Raw genomic sequence first — 19,538 nt, forward strand, 5'->3', positions numbered from 1 at the left:
TATTCTCCCAATCGCAATTATCGAACAACGTTCCCTAAACCGGTTTTTTGTCTCAAACCATCTTCTTTAATTCAATTGCAATTCATTTCACTGCATATGATTATAAAATAATAACAAATCATTGCACATTCAGTGCTATTCCCCAAAATCGTTTTCGGCCTGATTATAACTCAACAAATCTGGAAGAAAAATTTGCGCCTGATGTGCTAAGAGGTCTGTGGGGTACTTGAAGCATCTTGATTATGAATTTGAGTAAAAAATTTTCCATCGCCTAGAGCTATTTTTTTTTCATTTTAGTAAATGGTGCTGGTTTGACCCCTAAATATGTACTAATTTATTATTGTTTTTGATATAAAGAAATTTTTGTTTCTCTAGGAGAGAATAATACGGGGAACGAGTTTGAATAAGGTAAATTCTATAATGCGTGCTCTCTAATTGTTTCCYATTAATAGTTGTGGAGGATAACTTTCACACGGAGCTATAAAAGTATTATGCTCGTTGCTCGATGCGTATTCAGTGTCGGAGCTTGCAGTAACGATGTTTCAGTTGGTATTGCGCGTTCTAGCGCTCGATAGTAATCACAGAATAAGAAACATTGAGTCATGTAACTGCAGAGAGCGTGAAATATAGAACGATTAATGGTGTACCGATTCTCAAAATATTCCACTTTTCCCAGGGACACTTTTAACCATGAGCGTGATCACGACAACTATTTTGTGTGTGTTTTACTTTGTGGATATGTGCTTGTTAAATATAATGAAGAAATAAATTAAAAATAAATGTCAAACTTTTGCATTTCTCGGCCTGTAAGGGCTACTACTGAGTGAAGTCAATCCACTGCTTCTAAAGGGTCATCCATTTCGAAGTTYTCTACTTGTTTAAAGAMAAAAACACATAAATTTAATAGGGAATGTTTATTATCAATCGAAAAAGCAATCTTTGGCATTTATTTTTTTGAGGTTATCTCTGTCAAATTTTGACCACGGTTACGTCAAACGGTCCATCCGTTGAGTAAAATTTTCGATGACTTGTTCTAACATTTCGTCTGGTAACTGGTGAAYGACACGCGTGCTGTTTTGCTCCAAGGCCTGATTCGAAGCGGGATTGTCCGCTATAAACGTGGAATTATCTGCTCACCGAAGTAYGCTCTCAATAAAACCACTGATTGTTGCGATGTGTGGGAAGTGGCGCCGTCTTGTTGAAACCAAATGACAGCGAATTCGTTAGGAAACTCRTTGTTGAGAATAGGTTTTTTTTGCAAAGTGTTACCGTTTAATTGAGAAGGAGTYCTTAGAGTTATTTTTCAACTATTTAAAACTAATTATGAAATTTAATTATATCTATAATTAACTGAACTAAACGAAAAACTCGTGTTTTCATTTTTTTTTTGTTACAGAACTTAAAAGACAACTAAGATCTTCGAAATAGAAAAAGAAATTCAAAAGATTAGCAACAAAACTACCGAATGCCATAAAGAATAATTATCTTGTAGAGTGRAAGCAAAACTACGCTTACGTCTCGATAAAATTGAGTGAGTCTACGTTAGCTGGAGCTGACTGCAACGCGCTTTATCGCACTCCCTGTCACGCCAACCGACAGCCTATTGGTCTTGAGCTCAACGCGCCTGTTGTTGTTGTGGCTGGATTCATTACTGTGGCCAGTGGAAAAAACTGTCATCAGAGTGTAATGATAATGTTAACAATGTGGAAAATTTTTATTGCGTTCRCATTGGTGACGTTGCGCGCGACATTTGTGGCAGCACGCTTGCATTCGTCCAACAGTCTGATGTTGCATGCAGCCGGAGTTGGCGGCGGCAGCGGTGGCATTGGTGGCCTGACTGGCGGCTCGTTAACCAACAAAGATGCGCACGGTAAGTTTAAAACAATTTTCAGATTCAATTTAATGTTTTTTCGCCCATTCGAGAAAATGTATTGGTATTTACGATTATATACATTTATATGTACCCATACATATAAGCATATATGTATGTAATATATATGGATACACCAGTAAGTCCACGCATATTCGAGCGCAATATTAAAAATATCATCGTTACTCCTTTCATTTCTTTTATGGCGCTCGTCATTTTTTATAAGTATTTCGTAAAGTTTTTCTGGCGTTTTTTCTTCGGCGAAAAGTTTGCCCAACGCCAGTGCGCTCAACATCCATTAGCATTAGTTAGTCGATGGTGCGTGATGCGTTGTGTTGTCAGGTGGCAAGCCGTTTACACGCTGTGCTACTGTAGATCTGAATGGCCATTAATGGCTAACCGTGTACCGGCTGGTTGCCATTCCGGCTGGCTTCCACAACCTGGTGTCTGTGTGCGCACGTAAATGCGCAGGATTAAGGGAAATGGCAGATTGCGTGTGGCATTGCTGCGCACTATCATKACCGGCCAAGGTGTCATAGCGACGATAAGTACACAAATTCGTGCTGATATTAAATTTAAGTATTGCTTTGGCGGCGATTTCCACGCAAAGTGTGCGTTTGAATGGGCGAAGTTGCGTGGAATATTTAATTTGAAATGAACACAGTCGGTTCGAATTGCAACTTAACAACGTCGAAGTTTCACTTGAAGCACTTCATACAATTAGCATATAATTTACTCGACTAATTGTTACAAATGTTCGCTGATCTTTGTGGCAAGAAATATTCGAAAATTTGGCAATATATTATACATTTTAAGTGGTTTTACTATAAGGCACTCATGACGGGTCTGGGCATAAAACGAATATAKTATTAACTCTATTCTTGAACTTCTTTCGCAAATGTTAATCGTAAATATACTATAAATCATAATTTTGAGTGTTTTCCATAGCAAACCTTAAGCCGTTATTTGTTTGCCGTAATTACTCTACATTTCCTCGCAAGAAATCAAAAACCAATATGAAAATTGCTTTATGGGAACAAAGAGAGCTTTTCGAAAAGAAAGTATTTTATTTATTTTAAAAATTTCTGATCAAAAATTGTTGTAAAAAATCGAATTTARGGGGAAAGTCCTTATTTTTAATCTTTAGTAACTAATAATCATGTTTTTAAATAGCCCCAATTTCGAAATTTGAAACAAAAGATTTCGAGTTTTTTTCTAATTTTTTCTTTTTTCAATTTTTTTGGCAATGTTCGAGTATTATTGCGGTAAAACTGTACAAATTGTGATGCTATTCAAGAATCGCGAAAATCTTTGATATCGTCTTGTGAGTGAAACTGCTTCCGAGCCAGATCATGCTCCTTCGAAGAGAGCAAATAATAATCGGACGSTGCAATATCTGGTGAATTTAGCGCATGGTTTAGGACTTTTCATTTAAGCGTTTCCTGGTAGATTGTACATTGCCAAACATTGGTAATGTAAGGCCGAGTGTTGGCATTCATTATTTGACTAAGGAAGAAAATCCGCCCTATTTTTGTACTATAATTGTAATGCTTAGCATAAGAACGGAATAAAAATCATCAAAACCGTGCTGAGCTTTCACTGAATCGGAGAATTCTTAGTGTCAATGGTTCTTCTTCTTTAACATTGCAACCGTGCGTAGGTCTTCGCCATTTGTGCATATACTTTGCGGGGATATATATATCGCAGCAGATAGGTCGCAATTCACTTAGTTCTCGGCACCCTTGCTTTCGTTGTCCACATATYGGTCTCGAATCAGCATCCATGCGAACGACATGACCTAATCAACGAATTCGTTGATTTTTTTACGCTTAACTATATCCATGTTGCCATATAGCTCATACACTTTACCTTCCTATTTTCTTCGATAATCAATGCAGACATGAATGGCTCCAAACTCATTGCGGAGAACAGTTCTATCGAAACGCTTTCTCATCTTGAATGAGAGACTTATAGATTGTAATTTTTGTTCGTTGAGAGCTATCTGATTTTCAATCGCCTAGCGATCGCAAAGTAGTAACTGTTGGCCCGAGCTATTGCGAGCTTGAACTTCAGGCTTAGATTTGTGGTGAAATTATGCTGGTTCCCAGATATTTAAAGTCTTTAACTTTTTGAAATTTATAGCTGTCAACAATTACGTAGTTCACACGAGGAATCTTTGTGCGTGGGCTGTATGTACTTTATCTTGCCCCCGTTCACTACAAGATCAGCTTATTTTGTTTCTTTTCTAGGCTGAAATCTGTTGGTAAGGCCAACATTTTCCATATATGTATACCTCCGCAACATTGTACTTTTAGASTAGTTTTCCAGCATTATATTAAATAATATGAAATAGAGGGATTCTTCTTCTTTATTGGCTTAGAAACCGATTACGCGGTTCTAGCGAGTTAACAACAGAGCGCAAATCGTTTCTTCATTTTGCAAAGTGGCGCCAAGTGGAGATTCCAAGCAAAGCTTTCCAACGTAGTGGAGTAGTCTTCCTCTTCCTCAGCTTCTCMCGCTACTGCGTCGAATACTTTCAGAGCTAGAGTGTTTTCATCCTTTCGGACCACATGACTCAGCCAGCGTAGCTGCKGTTTTTTAATTCCCTGAACTGTGTAAATGTCGTCGTATATCTCATAGAGCTCATAGTTTCATTCAATGTGGTATTCGCCATGGCCAATGCTCAAAGGACCATAAATCTTTCTCAGAACCTTTCTCTCCAAAACTCTTAACATCGACTCATCAGATGTTGTCATTGTCCGTGCCTCTGCACCTGTAAACATGGACGTTCATGCATAGTCGCGAACGCAACGATTGTTTATTTGCCCCCAAAAGGATTACCATGTCAAAAATTTCGTCTTCTAGTGATCCGCTCAAAGAGGTCTTTCCCGATTTTGATAAAGCTGATGGTTGTGCTCAACTTAATTCTGAATTTCGCACGGTTACCAAATAAAGATATGACAGCGAATTGGCAGCTCCTATCAGCGCAGTCGAAAGCGGCTTTGAAATCGACAGAAAGGTAAAGGGTGTCATGGGTCTTCTCCCTGATTTGATTATTATGAAAATCGGGTTTATAGTCGATTTATTTGGTTTAAAACCACACTAATGTAGTCCAGTTAGTTTACTTATTAAAGTGCTCAGACTGCGGGCTCTTATTCTAGTTAGTAGATAGGGCATAGTACGTTATTATGCCAATCAGTGGGCATGTATTCTTCTTACCAATATCATGCTTAGCAGCTGGAACATGCGTCTTCCCAGCGCCTCGCCGYCATCTCAGAGGGTAATACATCGGCCGCTAAGGAGTTGTTCTCAAGCCGTTATAGAATGGTTTCCAGCACGTCTGGGTTGTGTGGCAGGATAATTTTAATTTTAAATATACGTACGTTTCTATAAATTTCTCTAAGTAGAGATGCCTCTCAAGTAAAATTTAGCCTCATATACACTTTTCATTTTATTAGATGCACATGCCTTCGTGTATAAGAACGACTAACCAAACGATATTTACACACCAAAGATGTTTAATAATAACTTTTATTAAATTATTAAGTTTCTTCTTTTATAAAAACAAATATTCAGATATTTGTATATACAATTTCTCTACAGAAAAATCAAAAATCAATAAACCTAAATTAAATTCGTAGAAAATATATTTATGTACTTGTGTAATTTAAGCTTACACGAGGTCAATGAATTCTCAATATATCTCTCTTCATTTAAGCGCAAAAATTAAACAGAATTGTAAACGAAAATCACGCACAAAATTTGTCTAAWATAATTTCTTCTTCTTTATATAATAAAAACAAATGTATATGTACATAAAGTAATATAACAGACTTTGAAAATGCAATCAAAACAAATGAATAAGTCGCTCCCCCTTATTTTGAGGATTATCCATCTTATTGTATATACAGTTATAACTATATGTACGCTTAAGTATCATGTGAAGTAGGTAAATGTGTGCATATGTATTTAAACATACACAAGCGGAAACGCAGGTATAAGTTCATGCATACTTACAGTTTTACATAACTAAGTGAAAATGTCAAGAATGAACTTTTGTTAAGCGCCAGACAGCCTAAAGGCWCACACTCACACATGCATATATAGAGCATAACTTTTATGTATGTATGTAGTATATACGTATGTATGTATGTRTGGTGCGGCATGTCACATTCAAATATGCACTTATGTAGATACTTCTGGTTGGGAGTTGAGCGCATAGCTTTGTGGGCACTCGAGTGGCGCATTGGATTTCCGTGCTTCCTGCCTCAATGCGCTGCRCATATTTATATGTGATAAATCTTTTAAAATATATATGTATATGTCTGTGTGAGTACATATATACTTGAGCATGCATGTATGCATGTGTGTACATAAGCATAGCATAAATGCATTTAGCTATGCGCACGTTTACATTCACATTTCCTTTTTTCATTTAAAGATTTTAAAGCGCTTTTGAGCGCCAGCATCCATAAAAACTTTATGCCGAAAGACATATGCCTGTGAGCGCACCTGCACCAATATACAAGTAGATGTAGTGTATAAAATATATGTATACATATATACATATATCATACATAAATGTTTGCGCTTATAAGTAATGAATATTTCAACACTTGAAAAATACCAGAATTATCACATAACATGGCAGTGAACATGACTATTGCGCGCTTGCGAGCACAGACATATTCGCATCTTGCCCCCAAACGCAACATTGCCGCACGCCACGCAAGCAAATGGCAGAGGATCCGGCAGCAATGGCTAGCACGCGCATTTGCTTTGATTAATGTGGACAATTCCATGAGTATGTGCTCATACCTACATATATATGTATGTAAGTGCTCGTACAAGCTCGTATGAGTGAATACGACAGCACTAAATGACACAACCGAACGTCGTGACTTGTGAGTTGCACATAAATTCAGACAAGATATTTACGGTCACATAAAAATCATGCAGTAATGCGAGGGTGGCGGCCGACTGCAGAAAAGGGAAAGGGAAAACGCGGTTAAAAAAAGCATTTAAGCTGCAAGAATGGCTATAAACAGCAGTGAGTCTTCACTAAAGTAGCTGGAATTTRAGATTCGACGGATTCTGTTGGCAATCTTGGCCTCAATATGTTGTGCAGTGTGGGAGGTGGGTGGTGTGGCGGGCATTTAAATTGATTTCTGAAAGATTTATTTGCCAAAGTTTAATTTTCTTATCGCATACAAAGGGTTATCGTGAAATGAGTTCTTAAATATGCATAGAAAGCAAATTTCCAATAYGAACTTATGTCATAATTCTTGAATTGAATGTATTGATTGAATTTTATAACGGTATTACGGCTATGTTACATGGAAATTTTCCTCATACTTATTTGTGTTGTGTATTTATGAGACRTTGGAAGGACCAAGTGGAGAAGGACCTGGCTACGCTTGGAATATCCAATTGGCGCCACGTAGCGAAAAGAAGAAACGASTGGCGCGCTGTTGTTAACTCGGCTATAATCGCGTAAGCGGTGTCTACGCCAATTAAGAAGAAGAAGATTTATGAGACGAGCTTAAGCCGTGCTTTTCAAGAATGAATAAAACGCATATAATTTTATGTTATAAATTGGAGCAAGTGATTGCCGGATCGAATAAGTTCCAGCTGAGTGGTGCAATTTTCGACCACTTTTTGAAACTCGGAATCATTTGCTATCTTGCTTTGGTACCATTCACCGGAGCGCAACGAGCTTGATGGTTCCTCGACTTTAATTTTGCTCGAGTTGGGTGGTATTGTAAGCCTGCATCCCCGGATCCTTCTGCTAAATCTTCAATAAAGTGAATAAGGAGAGTTCTAATTTTTGAGAGCGAAGATGAACTCAGGTGGTCTTCTTCGATTCCCTGACCTACAGCAGCAATGACGTCAAGCTGGGAATAAAACAAGTAACAGCTGTCGAAAAGCATCTCGGAAAAATTTTTTGAGAACATGTCTAAAAAACATGTATTMGTTTTTTGAAAAATTTTTTAGAAACTTTTTTATTGAAGAATTTCCGTCAGATCTTTCTATTGCTTGTCGATAAAAAGGTGTTCTAATATTGTTTGCAAATTCGGATTTGAGTCTGCGGTGTGACAAGTCTAAGCTCTCTAGCCGAGCATCTCAAACTGTGATCGGCTCGTATATGCCGATTTACTTTCGATTTAATCACSTCATTATAAGAAATATTAAAGAACAAGTAGTACAGTTCTCTGAGAATTGATCGTCGACTATAAAATAATATATATGGTGGTTTTAGTACAAGGATTTTAACTCGCTTAATACTCTATCCCAAACTTTGTCTTCACAAATTAGGCTCTTTAAAATCCTTAATGGAACATTGTGAAGACCGGACCATAGACGTATCATGGTTCCATCAATATAGATCAGAGAAAGAACACTCGAAACAGCAGACTTTACCAGCGAGCTTACTCCGAAGAAAACAAATACTGTTTTATCGACCCGAAAAGTGATATCCACCATTTTTCTGGGATATGCAAGGTGTGACCTATGGTATATCAACTGCTTGGACATGGCTTTATTAAGCCGAATTTTTAGCTTGACTCAGCCCCRTTTTTCAGATAAAGCGWTAACATTTGGTATAGTAAGGAGTGCTSTTGTACTTGGTCGCTATGAAGACATACCTTACGAATCTCGAGAAAACATATTTTCCGTACAGCTCTGATATATATATCGATCTAATRGGATATTATGTTGAAAGAGATATAAATATTTTTGGAGTTGTTTGTTTTTAGTTTGTAAGTCAAGTTTTGCTTGGACAGGAAAGCGATTCTTCTGCCGTTTAGTATATCTTTTACAACACYATTCATCCAATAAAACAAAGCAGAAAAAGATTATAAGAAGCTTCATCGGATCAACAGCGAAAGTTACTATTATTAAGATCTTCATTTTAAATATTTTCACTTCCGTCTTTAAAGAAGTTTCTCTAGAGTATGTACTTATAATTTTCCCTCAATTACACCTTCTTTGTAAAATGTGTTCAWTTAAAGGTATAAAATCCAGTTTTCTTTCGCTTTTGTCTAAGGCACAAGCATAGTCTTCGCTTTTAATTTCTTTACAGACCTTTAAAGCTCTCTTGTGTTAAGCTTTCTTTGCTTTTTTATTGCTTCATAGTGATGAAAGTGCCTGTGTAAGTAACAACAATGAATTTTACATCTTCATCTTCTACTTAGTGTTTTTGCATATATTTTCTCAACATCTTCTTGAGCGACGTTCTTGGCCTCCTCTTTATTTATGTATGGATGTTTGTGYGCTGTGTACACATATTGTTGTGCAAGTGTCAGCACTGTGTCCCCCTTATTTTACTTTTCGAGCTCCATTGTGTACCCTTTCGTATTGTTGTCGGCGGCTTGCGCTGTAATCAGGAAAACACTGTGATTACACTTCGTTACAACATACTGTTTCAAAAGTTCACAAAATGCGGAAGTTATTACGCGTTTATTGTAGCTGTGTAAAGAGCAGAACTTACACCTTTSTGGATTAAACCATATAGCAGCATAATGCAGCTGAGTTTTTGAATCCGAACRTGTTCTTTGATTTTCGGTTAGATATTTTTACTCTTCTCCATGCCKTCTTTCTACTTSAGATGCTTTAAAAATCATRACATCTTCTTCTTCTTTATTGGCTACATTTCATATATTTCCCTTTACATGACTTCCTCTTTATCAAAAAAGTTCTTCTTAACTTTTTTGTGCCTTGAATGCAGTTTATTATTTGATCTGTAGACCATTTTTTGTTCGTAGTTACCTTTCTCAAATAAAACTTAATGTTGTCAGAACATACCTTATATATCTCAATTTTAAAAAATTAATACATATGAAGTAACCAAAGCGATAAAAAATATATGCGAACTTGTTCACGAAGGTTTCAAATATCCTTGGAARTTTTTCAATCTTTCTGTCTGATTCTGCGCACAGGTGCACCCAGGGCTTGTTAGGAAACGAAAAGTAAACAAARCTTCTATGTAGTATTTTAAGGACTTAATAGTACCGAAAAAAGTTTTTAGTAGCTATTTTGGGAATGGTATGTATTTGATAATTTCAATAGGCTATAGYAACTTCAGTGCCGTGGGCGTTCTCTGTTAATCGGACTAAAAATATTCGTTTGCCTTTCAATTTTACACCAGTTCGATCTGAAAACATATGTGTATGTATAACAAATAGGTGGGTCTGATCTTGAAGTCGACTCATTTTCTGTCGGTTATGCAGCATATTAATTATACTTAGGTTTTTTAAATTTTAATTTCTTTTTTTTTAATATAAATCTTAATTTTGGATAACATTTTGTTGCAAAGTGTTGATCTTCGTATTTCTGCCTCTTTTGTGATAACTTTATTGCTATTGTACATAAATGCTGCACTTAGTTTACAACAGAAAAATTGCTCTTCTTCTCTTTTCTTCTTCGGTAACAAGTCAAGACGTGAGTCAGCACATGATTTATGCAAAATTGCTCTTTACCGTTATTTTGTTTCTCCTTCTCACATTATGAATAAAAAGAGTGCAAGCCAAGGACTGGTTCTGTAATTTGTAGCTGCTGGTGTAACSGGTTGTTTGGCGTTTGGCCATTAGGGCATTTTAAATCTCGGCTCTATTGTCCCAGGTGCAGAGACAAATCTCTGACCAAAGGTGCAATTCMAAAAGATAGGCTGTAACATTTTCGTATATATGTATATATATATGTATGTAAGTATAGTATATATGTATTAGTAGAAATCCTACAGTTATACCTAAGGTGACTACTGCTATTACATTGCACATACTCTTATTGTCTCTGTGTTCAATGTAGATTTGATCTTCAGTATCTTCAGTTGGCAGTCGTTTACATTTGGTGGTTTACATGGTTTTGCCGTAGAAGATTTTCTTGAAGCTGTATGTTGCCCTTACTTAYATTAGCATTATTTCTTTCACTTAAAAAAGTTATAGTTCGAAACTCATTAATCAAATCGAACACATCATATATATATGTAAGACTGATTTTAGAATATTCATTCATTCAGATACTGAAATCGTGCTTCTATCTTTTGAGACTCATATGACAAACCCTTCCTTAACTATTAAAAATTAATATTTCTTTTTTCCTTCCCTTTCTATTCATGAAAATAATTTTTGAAAGTTTAGACTTATAACATATATAAAAGATACTTCAAAATGACAACTGCGAAAGGATGCCTCCTGATGTATACCATTGAACACCTACATAGTGAGAGACGCTTATGCTGCCAGTTAAGCATAAGAAACTCTTCTCCAGGCAGTTTCTGCTGGCATGTTTTCACAGAAATCACCCTTGCAGCCACYTGCTTGGAGCGGAACCGCCTCCTRGGACCACAAGAGGTATTTCCACAATTACGTCGACTACATTGATCAATACGCTGACCGGACTTCGGACGCAACTAATTTCCGACAGACACTGGAGCCATCAAAACCTTCACGACTCCCTTCCAGTGAATGACGTTTTTGGAGTCAAAACACCACCCATTGTAGGCGAAAAGCTCGAGTTGCCGCCAGAAACGAGAGTGAACCTAGCGCTTACGCGTGACCTTGTTTAGTTGGATCCTTGGTTTTAGGGCAAAAACTCAAACATCATTACCCTAACGTGTACGAAATAAGGGAATTATGATTTCAAGTAACCCATGTGATGATAATTCSATGATGCTCGGAAATATATTACTGCTGTCTTCTATATCTTTATTTTTGTAGATCAGATGGGTATCCGTTGTCCTCTTGGGTTCTATTGCTGGATCTATGAATCTTGCGTGAGTTTGGTTTGTGATGGCAAACAATTAGATCCCGTGTGAGTTCGAGATCCTGTGGTAGTCCCAGTAGAACACAGGAGATTTACAAAGCTACTTTCTCTTAGGTTCATCTTGTGGCAGTCGCAGGAGCTCTTAAATAGCCGAAATGGACATTAGTAGCGCTTTATTTATTTATGAGGGTATTTATGATTGATACTTAATACTTATAGGTATCAAAACGGACTCAGTTATCCAAGTGGGATCTTTAATGTGTTTTCTCACAGGTTCGACATTTTAAACTAACCCCTATATTACCATTAATTTTTGATTCGCCGATTGTATGGCAAAAGGGAATGCCACTGTTATCTTCATGGTATCGTCGAGGAAACCACAAGCAATAACTTATTTCGATTTTGATTCGCATATCGAGAGCTTTAGATCACTACGATTTAATTCTCATTATATTGTGTTTTCTACTTCATGAATAGCATGACTAGCTATTTAAATTTTGTTGAAATGCATTATTATAAAGACAACTGATATATGAGTAAGTAAATATTCGATACTTGATCCATTTAGTCTTTGTAATATTTCTTAAAGCTTAAAAAAAAACTTGCGATACCCAATTTGATCTCAGATCATTACAACAGGATTTATAAAATTTTGAAATCACTTTAAAGGTTAAAGATATTTTTCTATTTAAACTGATATTTATTTCCGCTACCCCACTAGTCCTAAGACAGCCATTTAAAACTATGAGGTTTGACATAATTTAGCAGAGCTTTTAACTGTACGTAAGAAAATGTGTAAATTTAATTAAGCGCAGTTACTTTCTCCTTTTCGGCACAAAAACGAAAAATTATCTGCAACTTCTTTTAATTTATAAGATAATAAGAAGCAAGGCTAGGTTAAAGTATACGCACACTCATATTTACTTATGCAGGGAATAGTTTTAAGTAAGTATTATCCATTGAGTAATACTTGGCAAAACGTAAGCTCCACACACGCACGCCCCCGCTTAGTCACTTTATCTTCCACGCACGTAGTAGATATTCATAGTAGTTACATATGTACGAGAGCGGTTAAAATAGTGCGTAACCTACAAAATAAAAATGATATAATCTCCTATAAGCTCGGACAACTTGAGCCAGTGATTATTTAACTTTAACTTTAGCCTGTGTGCTAAAAACCTTTGCTAGATGTCTATTAAGTCTAGGGCTCCGTGGCGTCAATAGCTTCCCCTCTCTTTTCAAATTGGTGTTCGGTGAGTAACTTTTTCTTGTAGAAAAAGACGTCATACTGCGTGCAATAGATGAGACAGCTATTCCTAATTTCACTAATTTGCCAGTGCCGTCGTTCGAGCTCTTAGCCGGTGCATTGTTCAAGTAGAAGAACACTTTTCTCTTCACAAATGACGCTGTGTAATCCGTCATAAAAAAATGTGTCGGCAAAGCTCTGTGATTCTTTATTCTCCGATCAAAAAGTGGTTATCGCGTTTTCTAGAGCAGTTTCATCAGGTGAAGTCCACGCTTTCGATTGTTTCTTTATGTCTTTGTAACATTTTGTCGATGGTCATATAACTCTTTTGGATTGCGCTTATACACTATCAAGAAGTGCGGAATGAGCTTGATGTTGGAAATGAGCCAGCGAATCTCTCATCGCAGCGACGGATTTGTCAAATCTGAAATTGAAGAATCTATTGACACTCGGGGTGTTTTAACTGATTTCCTGGCTATCTGTCCCACATTCGACTCAGCGATCTGTTAATACGGGTTTTTGGTATCTTCCGTGGTAGCTGCATTCGTGACACCCACGCGTGGTTCATAAAAAACTGATGTTGGCTTATGTTGAACCATTTTTTTACGATCGCAGTGTAACAGGTAAGCGCTATTTGATTTCCAATGCCGATTTTATTAAAATATTCACTTATTTGGGGAATATTGCCGTACTGGTTAAGTATTTATTAGACCATCCTCGTTTATGCTTGTGAATGATGATCACTACATCATATCCCACATTTTCGTCTCTTCGGATTCCTCTTTTATGGCGTACGCTACTGTTGTCGCTTAGTTGCGGCTCTGCGTTGCTGCCATACATTGACAGCACATTGTCCTCGTGCACGTTGCCACGTTTGCACATTGCCACGGCACGTTGCCATGCAACTTGCGTGCCGGTCCTTCATTTATTGCAATACGACTACACCCGACACGCCGCCCCCCGTTTACTCGGCTTCAACTACTTTCAGTAGCTATTCTCTCGTTGCAACAATTRCACCTACCATTTTTTCAACGTGCATCGCTGCCGGCGGATATGCTCGGCTATCGCAACGACAATTGCATTAACACACATTTTCTGCTGCCTCTGCTTATGCCTCTGTCACCAGCTCCAGCTTATGCTGCCACTTCTACTTTTACTACTAGATATACTTCAATCTCCGCACAGCGCTTCTTCGGTGTGCCCGCTACAAATACTTTAGTTGGTAGTTAGCACGATAACTGGAATATTTTCTTTCATAGTCTTCGAAAAAAAAAAAAAGAAAACGAGAGACTATATGAAAAGAGGATATCAAAAAAGAAGAAAGCACAAAAAAGAGTAACTCAAGTACCAAGCCAAGGCAGAGCTTGTGGAAATTAAGTCAAACCAAGCCGAGCACTCGTATCCTTCGTATCCTTGAATCTGTGGAAACGTACACTCGGAAGTTTGTGCATGTAATTAGTGCTTTAATTGTGACAGGCATTTTGTAGAGAAATAAGAAAAAATATAATGAAATCCWAGTGAAATGAAAATGATAAAGAAAACTTGAAACAAAAATAAGAGTGGAAGCTTCATTGCGACGCTACCAGAATTTAATTGTGTAATAATTGTACAAAGCAGTAGATTTTCTGCAAGGATATTTGTTAGTCGTCACGAGGAAACCATAAAACAAGCTTAAAATTGTTGTACTTTAATGACGATTGCATGCATGTGGCCTCCCACTGGAATTAGGTGTATGTAAGCTGTGAAAGCTACTGATATATTCATGACTTATTTAGTTAATAATTTAAGCRAAGTGAAATTAATTTCATTTTTCGMAAATAASTTATTGAATTTAATTATTCATAGGTACTTGTATTACTGACCCCTGTTCTAACTTTTATTTCTTTTCAAATTTCTCAATTACTATTAGATCATATGGTATTAAGTAGTTATAATCAAAAAGAAACCCAAGTCCTCCATCTACTGATTTACCAAAGAAAGACCAACTTTAAGTGTAAATCATGTCCACTGCCCCTCTCTCTGGTCAATACTACCAGTTTATGTTGTTTTAAATATTTGCTGAGATGTTGTTTTTTTTTGTAGTTTTAAGGTACAGATACTTAATTCATATAATTGGAAAGGATTTTCCAACAAGACTGATATATCATCATAATTAAAAACAAACACTAATTGTTAAGAAAATTTAAAATGTTTTTTATTTAATGTGAGGTAAAATCGATACAATTTAGTTTAATATAGAGAACCATTCAAATGGCACTCACTACTTTTTATACGGGAATGAATACGATGAACATAGTTTTCGAGTAATTCTGCTGCAAATAAACGTTTGGTGGAACCAAATATTGCCAAGATCAACTTCTTCCAACTGCGGCCAGAAAAAGTTATCATCGATCCATACCATTGACCAGCTTTAATTCGAAAGATGTGCGACATATGAWTCCACCAGACCAAATAACACACCAAACTGYCAATTTGGGAGATTGCTCATGAWTAATTTTTGGATTTTCTTCSCACCAGAATCGACAGTTTTGATTATTTACAAAGTAGTACATTTTGATTATAAAAAGTATTGATATTTCCCTATTTTCCTTTACTACCGTTTTAATAGGTGATGCTTTAATCCATCTCTTGAATCTTTATTTGTTTTCATTCCCTATTTCTGATAAATAGGATCTTTGATCTATTGCATCCTTTTGGCACTCATATTCCGTCATCCAGTAGCCTCGCTTTAAACAAGCCTTACAACCTATTTCGGATATAGGATCACCTCCACTTCCTTTGCAGATATGAAATTCGTATAACTCTGTTCCTTCTGCAATCGCTGTGTATAGAACAAATGTATTTAGGTGCTTCACTGCTTGATCGGAGAACTAATAGCTTTCCGTTAACGAAATGCATCTCTGTAGCATTCYCATCTCATTCTCTAGTGACCAGTGTTCAACGCTAGAAGTAACATAGATAGTGATAAATTAAGTCTCTGGAACATCTTCTATGCGTATGCAAATTTTGTGTAGTTTCACAGCAAGCGGTCTCAGCTTTTTTGACTATATCTACGATGTTACACACATAAAGCTATTAAAAATGATGTACTTCAACAAGAGAAAAGTTTAGAGAGCACATGGTAATAAGAGGGGATTTTAGTCCCGATGGTTTCACTAAAGGTTTCTTAAAGGTTTATGTGCTTGGTCATATATAAACCTTACCAACTACCTGGTAGATAGGTAGATGACAGTAAGTAGATGCTCCAGGATCTCTTTCTCTTACTGTAGCATAAAGGTGTGTTTAGTTAAAAGTTGTTTATGAACTTTGGTACGATATCTAACTATATCGTCGTCTATCCAATAAATAACTTAATATGTATAGTATTATGGATATTAGTAAGCTATCGCCAGACATTGAATTCGTGTTTGACATCTTGAAAATAGTCGACTATATGGGTGATTGTGTAAAATTGTACTCTGTAACTTAATTACACAGATACATGGTAACCTATATTACATTAGGTGAGTATTGACTAATATTAACCATTTAAGTTGGCTAGCTATATTTGGAAACAACATTTCAGTGCAATAGACTTCTGAGGTATGAAATAATGTATAGTACTATATTTCTCATAATTTGAATTGAATATGAGAAAGTTGTGATGCGTGGCAAGCATTTATTAACGATTTCGATTAACGAAGGGAAAATTCTCTCAAATTATCCGTTTCTTGAAACTACTTATCTATAAGTTAAGATTTCATTATTCGACATATAATTTTCAAATTAAATTATATTAAATTAAAGTATTTTATATACGGATTGTGAGATGCATGGAGTGAACTAATTGGGTTTCTTCTTTGCTTGAAGTATGCACTACTATGAGCTTTGTTAATAATTTTAAAATTCTTAAATTATTCTTTCAAATCTATGTCTTCGCCCTCGAAGTAATACCCTTTAGCCCCAATACACTTGTGCCACCGTTTTTTTCAATCCTCGAAAATGTTGTTAAAGTCAATTTCCGGAATAACATTCAAGGTGCGTAGTGATTCACGCTTTCATTTCTATTCTTCAAGTGACTCAAAAAGGTTTCACCGGAGCGGTCGTTTTATTTTGATGAATAGTCAGAAGTCACACATAACCAAATTAGCCGAATATGATGGTTGCGGCACTATGTTCTTTGACAATTTGGCGAAAAACTCAAGAAGAATTAATGTAGTACGCGACGGTACATAGTCGTGGTGCAAAAATCAGGAGTTGTCAGCTCATTATGCCGACCTCTTTTACGAATAACACTCAAATAATAAAGCTTGTTGACAGTTTGGCTGGTCGGAAGGAATTCGGTTATCCCGACATTTCTATAATCGAAGAAAACTGTAAACATAAACATGATTTTTGACCTGCTTTCACGTAGTATTTTCGACTTCGGCTTACCTTTGCCGCGATCTTCCGTCGATTAATCGTCTGTTACCAGGTCGTTTAGCGTAAATCAAAACGCCAGTAATAATGCGTTTCATGACATCCTGGTAGTTGGAAAGCATTGTTTCGCAGATGTTAAGGTGACACTGTTTTTGGGAAAAACTGAATGATTTTCTTACTAATCGTGGTTTCACAATTCTTAGACCCAAATAATATTTCAAAGTTGGTTTTCGCAYGAAATTTWAATTAAAWTTTTTTACTATTTTTTGCTCACAGTGGTACAGCCAAGCGGAAGTAAGATTTGCTGGAATATGCCTTTCTTTCCCTTAAAATGGCTTAGGGAGTTAAACGTGAGTTATAGACACCGAYAAGTTTATTACTGAGTATTTAATCAGGACAGTCCAGCTCAAAGTCATGTTATTTTTTTCCATATGTAAGAGACGATATACATAACTTTCAAAGTACGCAATTCTCACTAAAAATAAATTGTAAAAATGAAAGTAAATCCAAGCATTGGGGGTAAGCCCAAACACCAAACCAACTTTAGAAATAATGGTAGYCAGAAGAGATAGGCGAAACMAGTMYAAAAATATCTCAAATCTTTTCAGAWCATTAAAATCCTTTTAGATATAATTGTCCATTATGACCTTGCTTCTTTTTACTAAAGTCAATTGAGTTAAATTTTTAAGGAAATCGCAAAGATTCTCAAACAGACCTTAAATACATTGTCGCTGGAAATGTCACCRAAATACCAACGAAATGTAAGGCTTGAAAAGAAATGAAATTCAACTGGCATAATCAAGTGTGAAACTCCTATTGTTTTCGGACTGCGCATACTTCGAAGAGCTATTCGGACGACTTTTGTCTGCAAATATCTTGCACTTTTCACTACTTACTGCAGAAGACAGCATTCCATGACGTACTCCTCCTACTCATCTCACTTATCTTATTATATATGTATGTGTATGTGTGTGCTGTGTACATAACCGGCAGCATTTCTTTTGTGCCTTTAACAATGGACAGAAATCTACTGATAATGCATCGCATATTTAGCACAGATTCCAGCTTGCCATTCTTTGTATTGTCCACATAAATGACCCCGATTCCGCAAAAGAACGCATACAACTGTACGTGTGGGAATGCTGTACGAGTATATGTGGGTGTGTGTGTGTGTAGGTATGTATGGATTGTGGGAGGCGACGAGATAGCACACTGAACAACTACAAAGGAACTGCATTCTGCTTTAATTGTGTCACATGTGATTGTAGTTGTGTGTCTGTGTGTGTGTGACTACAAATAAACCAGCGCATAGATTTGTGTCTGCATGTGTTCGTAGTCACAACTGTTTGAAGCAGTTATGCTGGCGACAATTCGCTCTATTAGCTTTGTTGCTGCGGTGTGTCATCGTGTTTTTGTTTTTAATATTTTYCTATTTTTTTGTGATATCCTCGTAAATATCTGTGCTGCTGCATCGGAATTCTGATGTCCATTCCAATGCAATTCCAACAATTGCATTTGCCAATTGATGCAAGCAACCAGCCATTGGCCAGCTGTCCATTGTGTAAGTAGCAAATCTAGAATTGCACYTAGCTCCAAGCGCAGCTCACCGACTACAAAGAAACTCGTGTAAAAGAGTAAATCGCCATACATATACATACGTATCTGCACATACATGCAGGTTATAGAAGTATATGTGGAAGTGGAGAAGTAGAGTAAAGTGAAAGCGGTTCGTTGCATGTGAGGTACAAATAGATCTAATGCAGCGGCACACATGTCTAATGTAATTGAGGAACGCCATTATGGCAGAAAATGGCAAAGGACAACTGAATGTCCTTGATATGCTGAACAGGAATACACGTATACATATATTTATATATACATATGCTTTTGAACGYAAGCATATGCACATTTAAAGACTCTAAAACGTATTGAGGGTAACAGCAAAGCTTTGTCAAAGGTATACGAATAAGGTGAGATGTGTTTGTATAAAGGTTGCATGTGCTTAACTTTAACCAACAAACATAAAACCAAGAATAAAGGTTACACCAACGTTATAAAATCCTTTACTTATACAAAAGGCTCAGGAAAGGACGTTCAAAAATTGAATTTGATCGATTAGTTTGTATGGCAGCTACATATATGCTATATTAGGAGATTATAAAGATACATACAGGAAAAATTTTTACGCGGTTACTTGATCTCCTCCGGTAAAAGAAAGCCTTTTTTCATTTATTAGAATTTTTTATTGTTACAAATATATAC

General features: G+C 36.5%; 1 protein-coding gene across 1 annotated transcript in view; it reads left to right on the forward strand.

Moving 5' to 3' along the window:
• Positions 1 to 1,615: 1,615 nt before the first annotated feature.
• LOC108970261 (neural cell adhesion molecule 1-B) overlaps positions 1,616 to 19,538 on the forward strand; it is a 125,964-nt gene continuing 108,041 nt past the window's right edge. The window contains exon 1 of the mRNA XM_018935545.1: positions 1,616 to 1,870. Within this exon, the coding sequence (XP_018791090.1) occupies positions 1,687 to 1,870 (184 nt within the window). The 5' untranslated portion in view covers positions 1,616 to 1,686. The remainder of the gene's footprint in view (positions 1,871 to 19,538) is intronic.

Source organism: Bactrocera latifrons, unplaced genomic scaffold, assembly GCF_001853355.1.
Source record: "Bactrocera latifrons isolate USDA-ARS-PBARC rearing strain unplaced genomic scaffold, ASM185335v1 scaffold_294, whole genome shotgun sequence".
NCBI lineage: Eukaryota > Metazoa > Arthropoda > Insecta > Diptera > Tephritidae > Bactrocera > Bactrocera latifrons.